General features: G+C 38.0%; 1 protein-coding gene across 10 annotated transcripts in view; it reads right to left on the reverse strand.

Moving 5' to 3' along the window:
• Positions 1–2218: 2218 nt before the first annotated feature.
• The window catches only part of LOC111245503 (GRAM domain-containing protein 4-like), a 65838-nt gene continuing 53654 nt past the window's right edge, over positions 2219–14402 (reverse strand). For 8 of the 10 annotated variants that reach the window (XM_086981164.1, XM_086981163.1, XM_086981166.1 and 5 more), the window contains 4 exons: positions 12724–13022; positions 10611–10875; positions 3095–3371; positions 2219–2972 (listed from right to left, as the gene is read on the reverse strand). In XM_086981164.1, the coding sequence (XP_086837290.1) occupies positions 2732–2972; positions 3095–3371; positions 10611–10875; positions 12724–13022 (1082 nt within the window). In that variant the 3' untranslated portion in view covers positions 2219–2731. Of the gene's footprint in view, positions 2973–3094; positions 3372–3589; positions 3693–6545; positions 6749–10610; positions 10876–12723; positions 13023–14402 lie in introns of those variants that run through there. The other 2 variants (XM_086981170.1, XR_015321956.1) reach the window with 2 other exon arrangements.

Genomic DNA, 14402 nt, shown 5'->3' on the forward strand with positions numbered 1-14402 from the left:
CACTAATTTACTTGGCACTTGTAGAAAAATTTAACGTATTAAGCTTGGTTCATTTTGCTTCCATCTTGAGTCTTTTTTCTCTATTCGTGTAATTTAACCTTGGCTAAGTAGCTTTGGAAGTTACGGTGCCACGTGGGAAGCTGACATGATGATAGGTCCAAGCTGTTCACAGTCTATCGAGTCCACTACCGTTGGAGCCTTGGCTTCTACTTCCTAAACTGCTAGCTTGTCCGCGTAAATTTTATCTTTCACAGAACCCTCAAGTAACTGAGAGTCTTCAGGTCACAGGTACTCCGCAGCTGCGTCATAAACTTTCCAGCAAGCACTGTTAAAAATGTTTGTCCTAATTTTGACGGTAAAAAAACACCAAAATACTATTCGTTCTGTCACCGTGAACGGTTTCATTGTGGAAACAGACTCAAACTCTTGAATGTTTCATATCCCTCAAAATGGCGGCCCGTTCCGGCCACCCATGTTTGTACGAACAGGAAACTTATAGACTACACTCAAACATTCAGTATAAGTAGCATTCAGCGGGAAAGTCTAGAACAAACAAAAATGTTAATTGAAACTCAAAAATAAAAGCTGTACGAAATCGACCAATTGCATAAAGTTTTTTTTTATGTTTGAAATATTCCCCCAACTAAAGTCAATATGGTAATTTCAAAATACGTCTTGAAATGAATATATTTATATATATATATATAACAAACAAGCAAGAAACGTCGTTGATTTGCCACAATAGTACATAATTACGGTTTTCAGAGCTGACTAAATGTAAAAATTACGTTTGTACGCCATAAGAATGACTACTATTTTAATTTCAAACATGTAAAGCATAATAAACCTAAATAACTTTGCCACATCCGATGGGGGTGATGGCCTTAAAAGCCAACTTAAATATGGTTTCATATATTGTAGCAAACTGGCTGTGACTATCAAAAGCGACATTACTGCGTCTATATATATATATATATATATATATATATATATATATTATATCTAGCGTCCATATGAGTATAATCAACTCAGAAGATTCACTCAACAAGAAATTTATACTAAGATCAATAGCAATAATACGGGTGGAAAGTAGTTTTTGACTTTCTGAAATTAGTGCCTATGCTGTTAATGACTCCATTGCAATGTCGAACGATTACAAATGTGATAGTGGTAAAAAATGTATCGGAACTATAGTGAAGATGCTCTTAATTAAGCCCTGCGCATCGAGCGGTGCAGGCTCGAAAGGAGCTTTACGATTGGTCATACACCGTTGGCCCCGCGGGTTATAGAGTTTCTGCTGATACCTTAAAATCATATTTATCCTGCTGAAATCTTATCTTGTTATTATTATCTTCTAATTATATCTTGTTTAATTTTTTTAACCTACATAATACTAAGGCTAATCGGCTGAGTTAACTAGACCAACAATGAAGATAAACCCGGAAAGAAGATGCTTCTGAACACTGCGAAAGACAGACGTTATCATATACTGCGATCGACGACGGTTGCTATATTGATATTGCGGTAATAGATCTAACAATAGAAATGTAAATAGTAAGGACGGTGTGGATGGATTCAGTAGAGGACGACAAATAAAATGTATATATTCTGTGTTATTAGTGTCTTCATTTATCATAATATTTTAGGCTTTCTATAAGCACCACCAGATTTGGTCGATATTATCTTAATCACTAAAAATGGGAGTAACAGTAATTTTCCAAAGCAAGCGATTCTCGATGTTAGTCGACGGTCCTGTTTAGAGCAAAACATGTTTTAGCTATGTCATTTGTAAATTGGTTCTATTGGTTAGCTTCAGTATAACTGTTTCTATAAATTTAACACATATAAAAATGTTACTGTGTTTCCACTAGCGTATTGCATACATAAGCCCGCTATTTTTTTTGAAAACGCGTGCAAAGACGCCCTTATAACCTTCTTGTGCATAGAGATAGAAGCCGGAATTCGAATATGAATTTTTAACAGACCCCAATTACAATTAAGTTGTCTTTGTATTATTTTTATAAATGTATTCACGGAAATCTATCATTTCCCAGCCGTTAGCACCAACACAGCACTCAAAAAATTGTATGTGCCACCCAACTAACACGCATTTTATCGGCGACTGTGCAATTGCTTATGTTGGAAAAGTCGTTATGGCCGTTAAAAAACCGATTTCATCGTTCTAAAAACTGGATTTTGCGTAATGATGACGAAATCGTTACTTTAGGGCAATATTTTTAGTTTATTTGGCTTTTTTTACTTATGTGTCATAAATTATAGGTAATCAGGAGGTTAAGAAATAGATGTCAGCTTTCAACAAAACTAAACACAAACCTTTATTATTTATGCGCATTGAATTGTCCTATGCAGTCGTACCCAAATAACTCTCTCTTTGTCTAAGCCCAATGAGTAAAGATCTATATTTACAGTTCGCATACTGAGTGCTATCCCCACCACTCTGACATCTTCCTCTAGTCACGGGTACATAAAATATGTAGGTATTTTTATATAAATAATAGTTAACTCACGTTCACTCAATATAACACTTTTTCACAGATAGTTCTTTCCAATTTGTCCATGTTATAGAGATTCACTCAGTAAGTGGCTATGTATTGGAAAGATATAGTAGTGACAGAATTCGAATATTTCTTATAAAAAGTGAGGTGTGATATAATGCCATCTATTAGCAGTATAACTTTACATTGGGTTCCCACAAGGAAATAAGGAACGCTTAATATGTGGACCGATTACACATTTTTCTTTTGTATGCATGTTGTGCTGCATGTACTAAAATCTCACGATGCACGTCGTCGCGATTGGCGAGTGCTCCAAAGCTGAATGTAATGCCCTGATCAATAGTAATTTCAACCGTCTGTGCGTCTCCCGGAAGCCAGCCGGAGTGTTTGCCTTTTTCGACACGAACGATGTTTCCCAGTGCAATAGAGATATTTTTCGGCGATTGCGCCTTATACCTTTACATAAGTATAAAGGTTCTGTTAGAGCGTAGTAAATAAACACTTGTTGAAAATAGATTTGAGCGCATTTATTCGTCAGGGCAATAAGTGATAACTGTGCTAGTTGAGCATTTACGTACCTCATAAAAAGAAGATGGCCTTCAGTAAGAAATAGGCGTCCACTCTTGAAAGCGCCAGTGAGCGCTTTGTCTTTATTAATCAATGTGCATCGCTTTCCAAGCTCCCACCCGGTAACGAGGCTTTCAATACGATCCAGCTCGAAGAGGTTGCTTAGTTTTTCTTCTAATTTACGTAGAACGGAAGGATCGAAAGCAGCTCGCGCCAAAGCCAAATCATTTGTGCTCTTTGAGATCTTCAATGATTTATGGAACTTGCGCTGGCGCTCCAAATCTTTGCCTAAAACACAGACATCTCTTTTCTAAATAGTGTGTAACAGCCGGCGTATATCTTATATAATATTATAAAAAGAATCTTCAATTTTACAGTTAATACAAAAGAGATTTATTAGTTGATGGCCTAAAAAGGTAAAACTGCGCTAAACAGTTTTTCATTTATTCAAATATAAACCTTCGACTAACCGACCAGCGATAACCCGAAGATCGTTTTTGTCGTACCCTTAAACGCGACGATCCATGCCACGTTCCTATCAGCCTGTAGTGTCCTCACAATAGAGAAATCTCGCTACTGGCCTAGGTGACCTTGCAATAACCTTGGAATCTAAACGCGAAGAGACAGCGTCAGGGCATGACCATGCAGTATTTGGCCCAGTAGTTTACTGCCCTATCGTGGGTATGGTAACGAATAAGGTATGGTATGCACACAATTGGAACCTTTTAGTCTCCGTCAGTCTAACAGTGTATAGGATCATCCACGTACGGTGTGCCCATTTCCAGATCTGATAACATCACCTTGTTGAATGTGCACGATACTTTGATATCGTATATAATAAACGATTCAATTTTTTGGTATTTTTTGCACTTCAGGTTACTTTGACGATGGCTTCGGGATTTCTTATAAGCCAAAATAGAGGTACACAATTTTCGATAGTTATTTACCTAAATCGAGTGGTGAGTATAGTTTCTTGCTGGATATTTTCTCTCCAAAGTAGGCGAGGCCTGGACTTAAAAGCTTTGCTTTTAAAAAAAACTCTTAAAAAATCTAGTGCCTTGAGTTCACATGTGTGGTCCAGGTAAGCCATGGATGCGTCCGGGGAATAGAGTATTCACTGGAGCTCTCCTTCGATAAGTTCAGTCTTTCGATGGTAGTACAATCCCACCGTTTTTATGCACTGTTGTATTGGAAACGAGTACTGTCTAAGTAAAATTCATGTAAGCGTAAGAAGATTTTTAATTCTGGCTATGTAGCCAAAGCCACTAACAGCTGAATAAAATAAAACTTATCCGATAGGCACCTATAGTTTGCGCCGTACCATAAAGTCGTCATGACATGATGATTCCTTTACGTCCATATGCGGCACTTTAACTGAAGATGTCATATGCTAAAACGCCTATGAGATACACTGGGCCATCTTCGGTTCGGCCAGAGGCAACAAATTTAGTTGATGGAAGCATTCTTACAGAATGGTCAGAAACAATCCTAGGAGGTGCATCATCCATTATGCGCTGTACTATATCACCTTTTTTGTTGTGCCTCGGAAAACTTCCAGTCCAGTTGAAGTTCATATTCAGAGCGAGTCTCTCCACTTTTTGGGCACAGTGTCTCGTCTGCAGTGGCGATCTGGCTGTAGGGCCAACATTTGCGTCAACATCAATATGAATTGTTCCTTTGTACAAATAAACTGTTTTATTGAAGCTACTATATTGTTTCCGGTTTGGGCGCCCGACCTAAAAAATGATATATCTTTTTTAAATGTTCAGACGCTTTTTTTTTTTAAATATTATTGGCGTTCTTTTTTGGCGTTTTGTCACTTATTGCCTCACGCTGGTATAGCAAAGTGCACGTGCATTTGAGCAAACTCAAAGAGCACTTTTCTAATATTGTACCGAATAATGTGAGGAGAATTTTTATTCAGCCCAAAGAAATAGCCTGCTGACAAACAAAGGCATAGAGAGCGCTATATAGAAAGGTTGTGCTTTTTCGCTTTTTAATAGTTATGCTAAATTCGAAAAAGATAGATGAAGGTAGCAAAAACGTAATTTGGGATAATGAATGTAGCTAATTGTCATGCAATATTCTCATGTGAAAAATTGGCAAGATATATATACAGTAGGGGAGGAAAGCAGCAGGAAATTACTTGAGTAAGATATCATTTCGCAATTAGCAAACGAATAAAGGAAAAAAAGCAGGTTGACAATTGAGACAGATGCTATTTTAACCGTAATTATTGTTGCGAAATAGAAGTAAGCTTTGAACCTACGCCACGGTTTATTTTTACACTATAAGTCTACCGCCAGATTAATAGAAGAAGCAAATTAAATTTTAGCCTTATGCGAATGGTAAATATTTAAAGTTTTTCAAAATGTACATTTTGGAGCCGGACTGTCAGTGAAAATTAGACTAATTTTCACTGACAGTCCGGCTTTTCAATAGGGAAAGTAAAACATAGCAGAAATTTGCGCTCAATTTGCCACAGACAATCTTAATGATAAAGTTTTCAAGAAAGTATCAAAAGCTGCTGATTGTGAAAAATGCTTCAATAATCGCAGACATTCATCAAAAGTGAAAAATACAGTTTTAATATATTTATATTATACTGATAGACTGATTATTTCTCTTTTAAATCGCACAAATAAGACATTTGACATACCCTTGATTAGTTACGCAACAACAAATGCAGAAGCTATTCAAATGCTTCTCTCCTAGCGCGCATACGCACATGATTTCCAGCAACCTTATTTCTCTTCTACTTGGGACAAAAATCACTTGTTTTTATGTGGAAATCACATATTAGTTATAATATATGTCGAGCATAATTTTACGAATTAAAAAACGCACCTAATGCATAATCCCTATAGTCAGTAAATAGAACACAGGTACGATTTCGAATAAGCTAAAATCTAGATAGATGTATCTTTTCTTGTCAAAAGCCTTAGTATGCGGATCCAGGCCCTTGCTTTTGTTATTCCCTAAAGACACATCAAACCGATTACCGTGTACAGTTAGAGCTATTCAGCGTACCGAAAATTATTCAAAAAGTGCGCAAAAGTGCCTAAATTGATGCGTGACCAACACACCTTAGACTCTTACATCCTGACGTGGGGATTCTCTCTTTCACCCTTGAGAGCGGGCGAGTCCATCACATACTTGGCCCTTTCCTATTACAGGGCTCTGCGATGGCCATGCATCAAAGATGACAGGCGTATCTACCCATACACTCACCAAGTAGTTCGGTAGTAGCGCGCCAGTTTTCAGCAGATAGACTTCTGCTGATCGAGGTGGTACTGACGATAGCAATATCGGCGCACAACTAAAAATGAACTCTCTGTACGAGTAGCGCAAATATTGAACAAGGAAAGCGACGCACAGAACACAAACTCGAAAGGAGACCTGTCTGTGAGGCCTGGCAACGGTAGTGGGACAAAGACAGCGAGCCATATGCGGGGTACAAACCTGCATTAAAGTTATCATGCTTAACGCAGTAGTGGTTACAGGGGTTGTAGTAGACGAGTACGGTGATTGCAGACGATTTCAAAAATCAACGAAGCTTTCAGAAAATTGCACGCGAATTGGAATGGAACACGAACGAGGGCGGCGATCAGCTTATACACAGCTCGCCAAAACGAGAGAGACAGGTTTACGATGAACTGCGGCACCTTCAAAACAAATTAATTACGAAGACGAACAAAATGGAGTGAAAGTCCAGTGAATGCGAGTAGGAAAAAGTGGTACTAAAACCTGGGATAAAAATGTAGTGATTCATGATTAACTGCAGATAACAAAACACATTTAAAGTAAATGTTTACACCTTCGTAGAGCCACAGCGCTTCAAACCAAGCTCACGCTGGTAAGGCTTAACATACTTAAGGCACTAAGCAATCGTCACCATAATATCAACTTAATAGAAATGGGAACGGAGCGAAAATACAAAAATTAAAAGTCGCAGTAACCGACTGTATCGCAATCCGAGCATCATAGACGATGATTCCTATCGCAATCGAATTCATAGCAGAAACCATTTGCCTACATAGTCGAAAATTTTCTCAAGTGTACTTACTCGCCTGTCCAAATATTTACGAAAAAAATGCTTTCTAGACTTTTTGTTCAGTTTCCCTTTAGTCATAAACCACGCAATAAAAATAACCTTTTTTTTTTATGTGCGAATGTTTCTAGTTACTAGTCGCTGCTCACAGGCGGAGAAGCCATTTGTAAGAATCAACCTTAAAAACGAAAATTTCTCTCAAAAAAATCTTCAGTTCAAGGCGATAGTGAGACATTCTGTCACGAACGACAAGAACAATGGCTCCAATGTTGTCACCTGCTTCGTCAGCTGTTTTTATCACAGCTGCTGGAAGTTTGCTCACTGAAAGCCGCTTACTATGAGCGCGACCCTCAATTTCACCCAGTCTGTGATAAAAATATCACACTGCAGCTTGTGACCAGGGCGCCGAAGGGACAGAAGGTGACATAGAGAGACATACGCACATCCAGTCCGGGTTATAACGGTACAGACTCCGTCAGAAAAGCGCAGCTAGTCTGACCGCTTGTGCCGCTTTTGAGTCCGTGTTTACAACAATAGACGAAACTCTGCCACAGTCGGGAACTGCTTTTCGATCGCACAAGTGCGAGATATACCGTTATTATTCTACATCGGAAATAAGGCGACGGTTGGCATAGCCACTTGCTTGCATCGAGCGAAGGACATCAGTGCTTTTGTGAGATGTGACTATTGGACTTCTACTTAATGCTATGGAGCTGAGCGCAGCGGACGAAACTGCTGATACAGATTTATCACACAATAAGACTTGGACACCCACTGTTAACGATATAATTCATTGGGAAAGTATGGACCAGCGTTTTAGTCTGGAGAAGCATAAACGACCTATTTACCAAATTGGGGATATCCTCAGTGGAACGCTAAGGGCGCGTGTTGTACCTCCGAATCGTGTCGAGAAAATTACTCGTGATGACAGTGCTCTTCTATGGGGACGTGCACGTGTGCGATCATTACCATCAAGACTTTTTAGCAAAAATATTAGTTATCAACAAAAAATACAACCTTTGGGCACCGCTAAAGGAAAACGAGTGGTCGAGCAGCGACCAGTACCCGGAAGATCTAGTAGTATGAATGACATCAGTACCGAGGTTGAATCTGCAGCACATGATAATAAACTGGATCTAAAAGAACTTGATCGTTTAAGTGATCTTAAACTTTATTCTAATGACGAAATTGTCTTAACTACATTAAATGTTTCTACGACAAAGTTTGATGGTAACGGTAACGTTTTTTTCTCGTACGAGACAGACCAAGGAGAGTCTTTGGAAAAAAATATTCGACAGAAAATTATAGTACCGAATCAATGCAACTTATGTTTCGATGGTAATGGCAAGCCAATAAAACCAGCCCGGCCAGACATCGAAGCCGACAACGACGACAGTGATTCACTCAATAGCCTAACAGTGAGGAGTGATAGTGTTTCTTCAATTAGCTCCAGCTTTTGTAGAGAAGCGCCAGAAATGGTTCAGTCAAAAACAGCAGTTATCAATGAAATCATTAAGGCGTTAAGCAGTGTAAGCTTTGAGGGCTCCGCCGACTTGAAGCCTATCAAGCCGGTCAAACAGGTAGAAATAAAGAAAGAGTCCGGGCCGTTGCGAAACCTCTTATCGATATCACCAGGAGCTACGCGAACTCGAACTACTTCTGACGGTGGTGAGTGTATCCTTTCAGAAGGGACACAATCATTGCATTGCCCTCCGTCTCACTTCAAAAGATCGGCGGCTATTGAAGTATTAAAAACAAGTCGCAGCTGTAATGACCTTAATAGCAATTCGCACAAGTATGTACACTCAAAGAGACGGGTGGTGCAGGAAGTTAGAGGACCACTTTTTAAAAATTCGCATAGTCAAACCCTATTTCGAGTAGAACCAATTGGCGTTTTGTGGGAGATGGCCTCCTACGGCCAAGCGGTACCGCTTTTTGCCGAGTTTCGGGCAGGACAAAAAGCACATATATTTAACGATCTACGAAGACCAAGAGGCTGCTCCTTAGAAGAAAACAGCAACGAGGGTTCCTCGGAAGACTCGATGCCAAATACAAGCGACAAAGGAATAGGGCCAGATCAGGCATTCTGCAATCTGCATGCTCAAAATTCAAGCTACAATTGTTATGATAACAGCAGAGAGGCGCAAAAAAATATTTCTCAACGGTCTCGTTCGGAAGAACGGGGAATCGCTTGGGAAATACTATTGAAAAGCGCTGACACCCAAGATCATATGACCCTGCAGGAGGCATTTGATGCGCACTGCAGGGGTGTTAAGGAGCGCTCGCTCTCTCGCTTAGAAAAGGTGGCTCAAATCAAAATGTTGCGTTATGATCGTGATCGTATTTTTGAACAATATATTAATATGCTGCCGGCGCACCAAAAGCTGAAACTCGATAAGAATAAAGTTTTCATCGATTATAATGGAAACCAAAGCCAGCTACAGAGAATTCGTAAAAGGCGACCTAAAAAACAAAATAGTCTTGAGAAAAAGAAAAAATCGAATCGTATGGTTGCAGATATATATAAGAACCGCGTAAGGTGTGAAGTGTTGGCCGGCAGGACTACATTTCCTGTCAGCAAAATCATGCTTTGCTAATTCAGATGCTAACGATGCAGATTTCTCGGCATGCAGTATATCAAGGTGACTACGCGCGTGTACATATTAGTGTAAATATTCGCAGTTCGGTGTTTCTGATTTTTCATAAATATGTGAATACCCAAAAACTTTGTCCGGTGTCTCCAGTATATTACGATTCAGATGAATATTGTGTTATGCTGTATGGTTAATAAATTACCTATGTAACTAATATGAGGCAGTATTATTTCTGATCTTAGTCCTTTGAACGACATTTTTCCTACAAACATACATCCCATATTCACTCTGAACACCCATAAAGCGTTTAAGGTTACATTACAAATTAAATCTACAGCCTTACTTTTAATACTTGGTCAACTGCATACGCTAACTATAGCACCATAACAGTATATAATTATCTTGAAATACACGTGAAGATTTACCTAATAGTTGCTATTAGATTATTCGGTAAGAACATAAATCCTAGAATATAAAAAGATAAGTCTAATAAAAAATATGCCTGCGTATTAACTATTTGCAATCAATTACAGTAAGCGCATGCTATGTTAGTATTTAATTAGGTTTATAATTAAATCTTTCGTCCAGTTAAACTCTTCTAGGCTTGGTCATGTACAGTACAGTGCCTTAGAAATTGAGTTTCCGAATTTCATAATTAGACATGAGAAATTTTTCGTAAATAAATGTTTATTATTCCTTTAGTTAAACATTAGAATCCACAATATTGCTTTTAGGGTGATACTGAGTACAGCTAGTTTTTTTTTATTTTGTACCTTACTACTCCTGAGATAAATTTAAAACGTCGATTCAGCAACTGCCCACGTCAATTCTTATAACAATTTTTTCGGGCTGGTTTGCAACTATATTAGGGAAGGTACTTACTGGTAGGCAACTCCTTAAACCAATTGTAGAGTAGGTCATATTTCGCACGCACTCGAGGAAATCGGAAAAAGATATAGTCGAACAAAAATAACTTCGCCAGAAGCCCGGTCCCAACGAATTTAATGAGGAGGCCTGCCGGGGCAAGAACTGATAAGAGGGCACCACCAGCTAGTGTCCCAAACAAGATCCCGGTTATTTCAGGCCTTTTCCAGGTCCACAAGGCCAACCCTTTATCCATTCCATCCGTCAAGAGTTGGAACACTTTCTATAAGTGACACATAAAAAACACATCGTAAAGAATTTGTCTTGAAAACAAATTTGTCACAGGCATTATAACTTTGTTTCTAGGTAAATCAGTTAAATCTAGAATTCTATTGTTCGTGAATATAATTGTTAAAGATAACTGACCCGCAATAAGCAATCTAAGTCCAAGTTGGGATATTCGCCTAGGTGTTTGATGTATGAAGGTGAGGTATCAGATTTTTTTCACTGAGAATTCGTATATACATATATATACATACATATATATATATAAGAGAAAATAAAATAAATTTTTGCTTTCGAACTGATTTAGGATTAGGGACACGTGCGACAGCTTTGTGAATTCTATGCATAGTTTTGTTAATACGCACGTACTAAAATGCAACCTTTAAATTGATAGCGTATGTCCTTTAATTGAAAGTCATAATGGAATTCGACCCAAATCAGTTGTACAGAAGCTATGGAAGGCGGAAGAAAACTCAGAGTAATTTTAAACGCTAAACTATTTTGGGTATGTAAATAAATACTTGAGAGGAAGGAAACCTATCTGGTGTTTGAAGGACGACCATAAACGTATACCTGATATTTTCGCGAAAGCAAAGTATTATATGCTTGAGACAAATTTTACTTTCTATTCTTAGTTCGGATATCAGTTAGTTCAAATAGATTCCGTTTTCTATAAAGTACGAAATATTTCCCCTATTACCGCTACGAGTTCAAACTATCCGAACCTCTTAATACGCTTCAAAAACGACAAACCTTACATATAGCCAACGATAACAGTATGTTTCAATGGACAAAACGATATAGTTATTATGGTTCCCATAGGATGAGCATCGGTACACTCTTAAAGGAAACATTGTTCCCGGGATTAAATCAACGTGTATCTGGTATCATCATAACACTTGCCTTAGGTTTCTATATCTATATCCATATTTACATGTACTGCATGAAAGATACACCTTAATCAAAAATTAAGCAATATCTATAAAAACCCTTGCTCTGACCTTTGTACCACACGTGAAGATGCATATATATACGCATATGTGACTTTAACTTATAATCATCTGATCATGTTTTAAGTATCGCAGGAATGATCTGACTATTAGGTCCGCTGGAACAACTGAATCGAATCCAGTTGGTAAATGATGGGTTTATACGGAGTGTGGGCGTGGAACATTAGGTAATAAAGTGAACTACACTCCTTGTATGCGTCGTTATGTATTTACTCTACTTGTGAGAATACTGATTAATATCGACCTTCAAAAGTAAATTAGATATATGTCAGCTCTCTACTATAACTTTATAGTATTTTTTAAAATAGACGTACGAGCATTTAGAACAGTCGTAGACATTTGCTAGCGAAGTTGTTAATAACTTTACAAACGAATTTAATTAGGAAATCAAATCGCAAATGAAGCTTTCGTGACTACATATTATATGAAATTTTGAAATAGCAATAGTTACGGTGGGCGTTTCGATTAAAATATTCCATGATTTGCTTCATATTATCCTTGAAAATAGTGTCGCAAATTAATTGTATGTAATTTGCTTAAAAATGTATTGTTTGCACGAACCGCTCTAGTATGCATGAAACAAGACCTGGCGAGCTGGGATGATGAAAATAAATTTAAGTGCACACAGAACAGACGAAGATTAAAACACCGGATACCTTCATTTCCCTTCACGAGCTTGCATAAAGCAACCAAATGTATTCAATGTACCTAAGCGAAATTTATTACTGAAACTCTTTTACAATGGTTTATGTAGAAAAAAAGAGTGATGGTTGCAAAAGTACAATGTACCTTTTTCAGTTTCTTTCCATAGGCATATTTTTACAGTTCCAACATACCACTACACGGAGATTTAGTTGGAACAGCTTGGTCACTCGAACGGCGTTGGTTCTTCGGCGAGTATCGACATCCATACGGTCCTTCTCAATTATCCAGCCCTGAGCGATCATGTAGTTGCGAATCAAAGATACGCATAGAGAGACCAAAACTAATGCGACAAGGTAATCCATCCAAAGGGAATGTAAAAGCACTATGAGGGTAAGAAGTGTCTGTAAAGGGTACGTCCACTGTGTGACACGAAGCGCCTCATTATATGAATCACGCAGAGGACCGTCAACCAGAGCAGCAAACAGATCATCTGAAATAGCAGCGATAGGATATAAGTTCTAAAGAGATTATTACACTACTCCATGAAGCTTCCTGTTAGCTTGAAAGAAATTATAATACCCTGATTTAAAAGTACACTTTACGAAAAATAAACATGAACCGCCAGCCGCACTTACCAATCACTTGACGCAACTTGAACCTAATATACAGACTTTATAAACTAGAAGCGAAAGGATAAGTACCATGTAATAGCGCAAGGTAATAATATTCGCCTATATTTATCGCAATAGGCGAGAAATTTATTTCATCAGTCATTTTTCAAGACATTTTTCAATAAAGTGTAATAGTTTATTCATTTAACCTATATTAGTGCATCGATCTATTAATGTTATATATTAACCATCATCTTATTTAAATATCTGAATTGCGCATATTGCATGATACTTATAAGTTCATGGCGGTCCTTGGACAAACTTTAATCCATATGTATATTCCTTGCCTGGGTTTATCATTTAGCCATGGCAAAGTACTGTGTGCAGTTTGTATACGGTAGCGTTGCATACAAGTTACCGATGGGTCAAAAATAAGGCTATTTAGAACAAGCATTTGCATATTTCGTAGGGCTGAGCCCGATCTTAGTTTGTTATTGCGATCTTATTAATACTTTGTTAATAATAATAAGAAAAGTTTTTAAGAAAAGAACACTAAATGGTCTTTAAATGCATCATAATTTCGTTTACTCTATATCCTATGGTTGTATCACAAACAAAAGGACTAATCCAAGCGGCAACATTAAAAAATAGGGAATTCGATATTGTACTCCGATTATTATACAGATTATACAGATTATTATACAGGTGGATTATTATGCAGAGCAATAATAATGCCAACGATAAATAGAATACATCCATCTCCTATTTGACAGGTGTGTTTAAATTTAGAGTGTCAAGTAGAAATAGCGGAATTAAAGCCTGTCGCCTGTTTTGCCCTATCTCTTCTAAAGAATCGTCGCTTGGGAGTCGCGACGGTTCTGTTGAAAAATGTGGACTCTAGGCGTTCTAATTCGCAGCTGATTCAACTAAAGAAGTGTTACGGTGTCAACGAATTGGCTGTGTTTCTCTCCCCGTTTACCCAGAACGTCAACGTGTACCGAAAGACTTTTGGCCAGTCTGGCCAATTCTAGTATATTCATTTACTAAGAGAAAAATTTCTAAAACACGAATAAATGTCTAGACAGTGTAATCGGTTGAAACAAGATCAGCTACTATAAATTAAGTCAGGTCCCTTACTACTTTAACTGCTATTATTTTGTTGACATATTTGGTATTCAAGGAGTGCTTGGTAGTTGGAATGGTAGTGGCCTATAGTTTGCGACGCGATATTTTCGGGTCATGGCTCTGGGCGAAGCCCA

Source organism: Varroa destructor, unplaced genomic scaffold (assembly GCF_002443255.2).
Source record: "Varroa destructor unplaced genomic scaffold, Vdes_3.0 BEIS01000002.1, whole genome shotgun sequence".
NCBI classification, from domain to species: Eukaryota; Metazoa; Arthropoda; class Arachnida; order Mesostigmata; family Varroidae; genus Varroa; species Varroa destructor.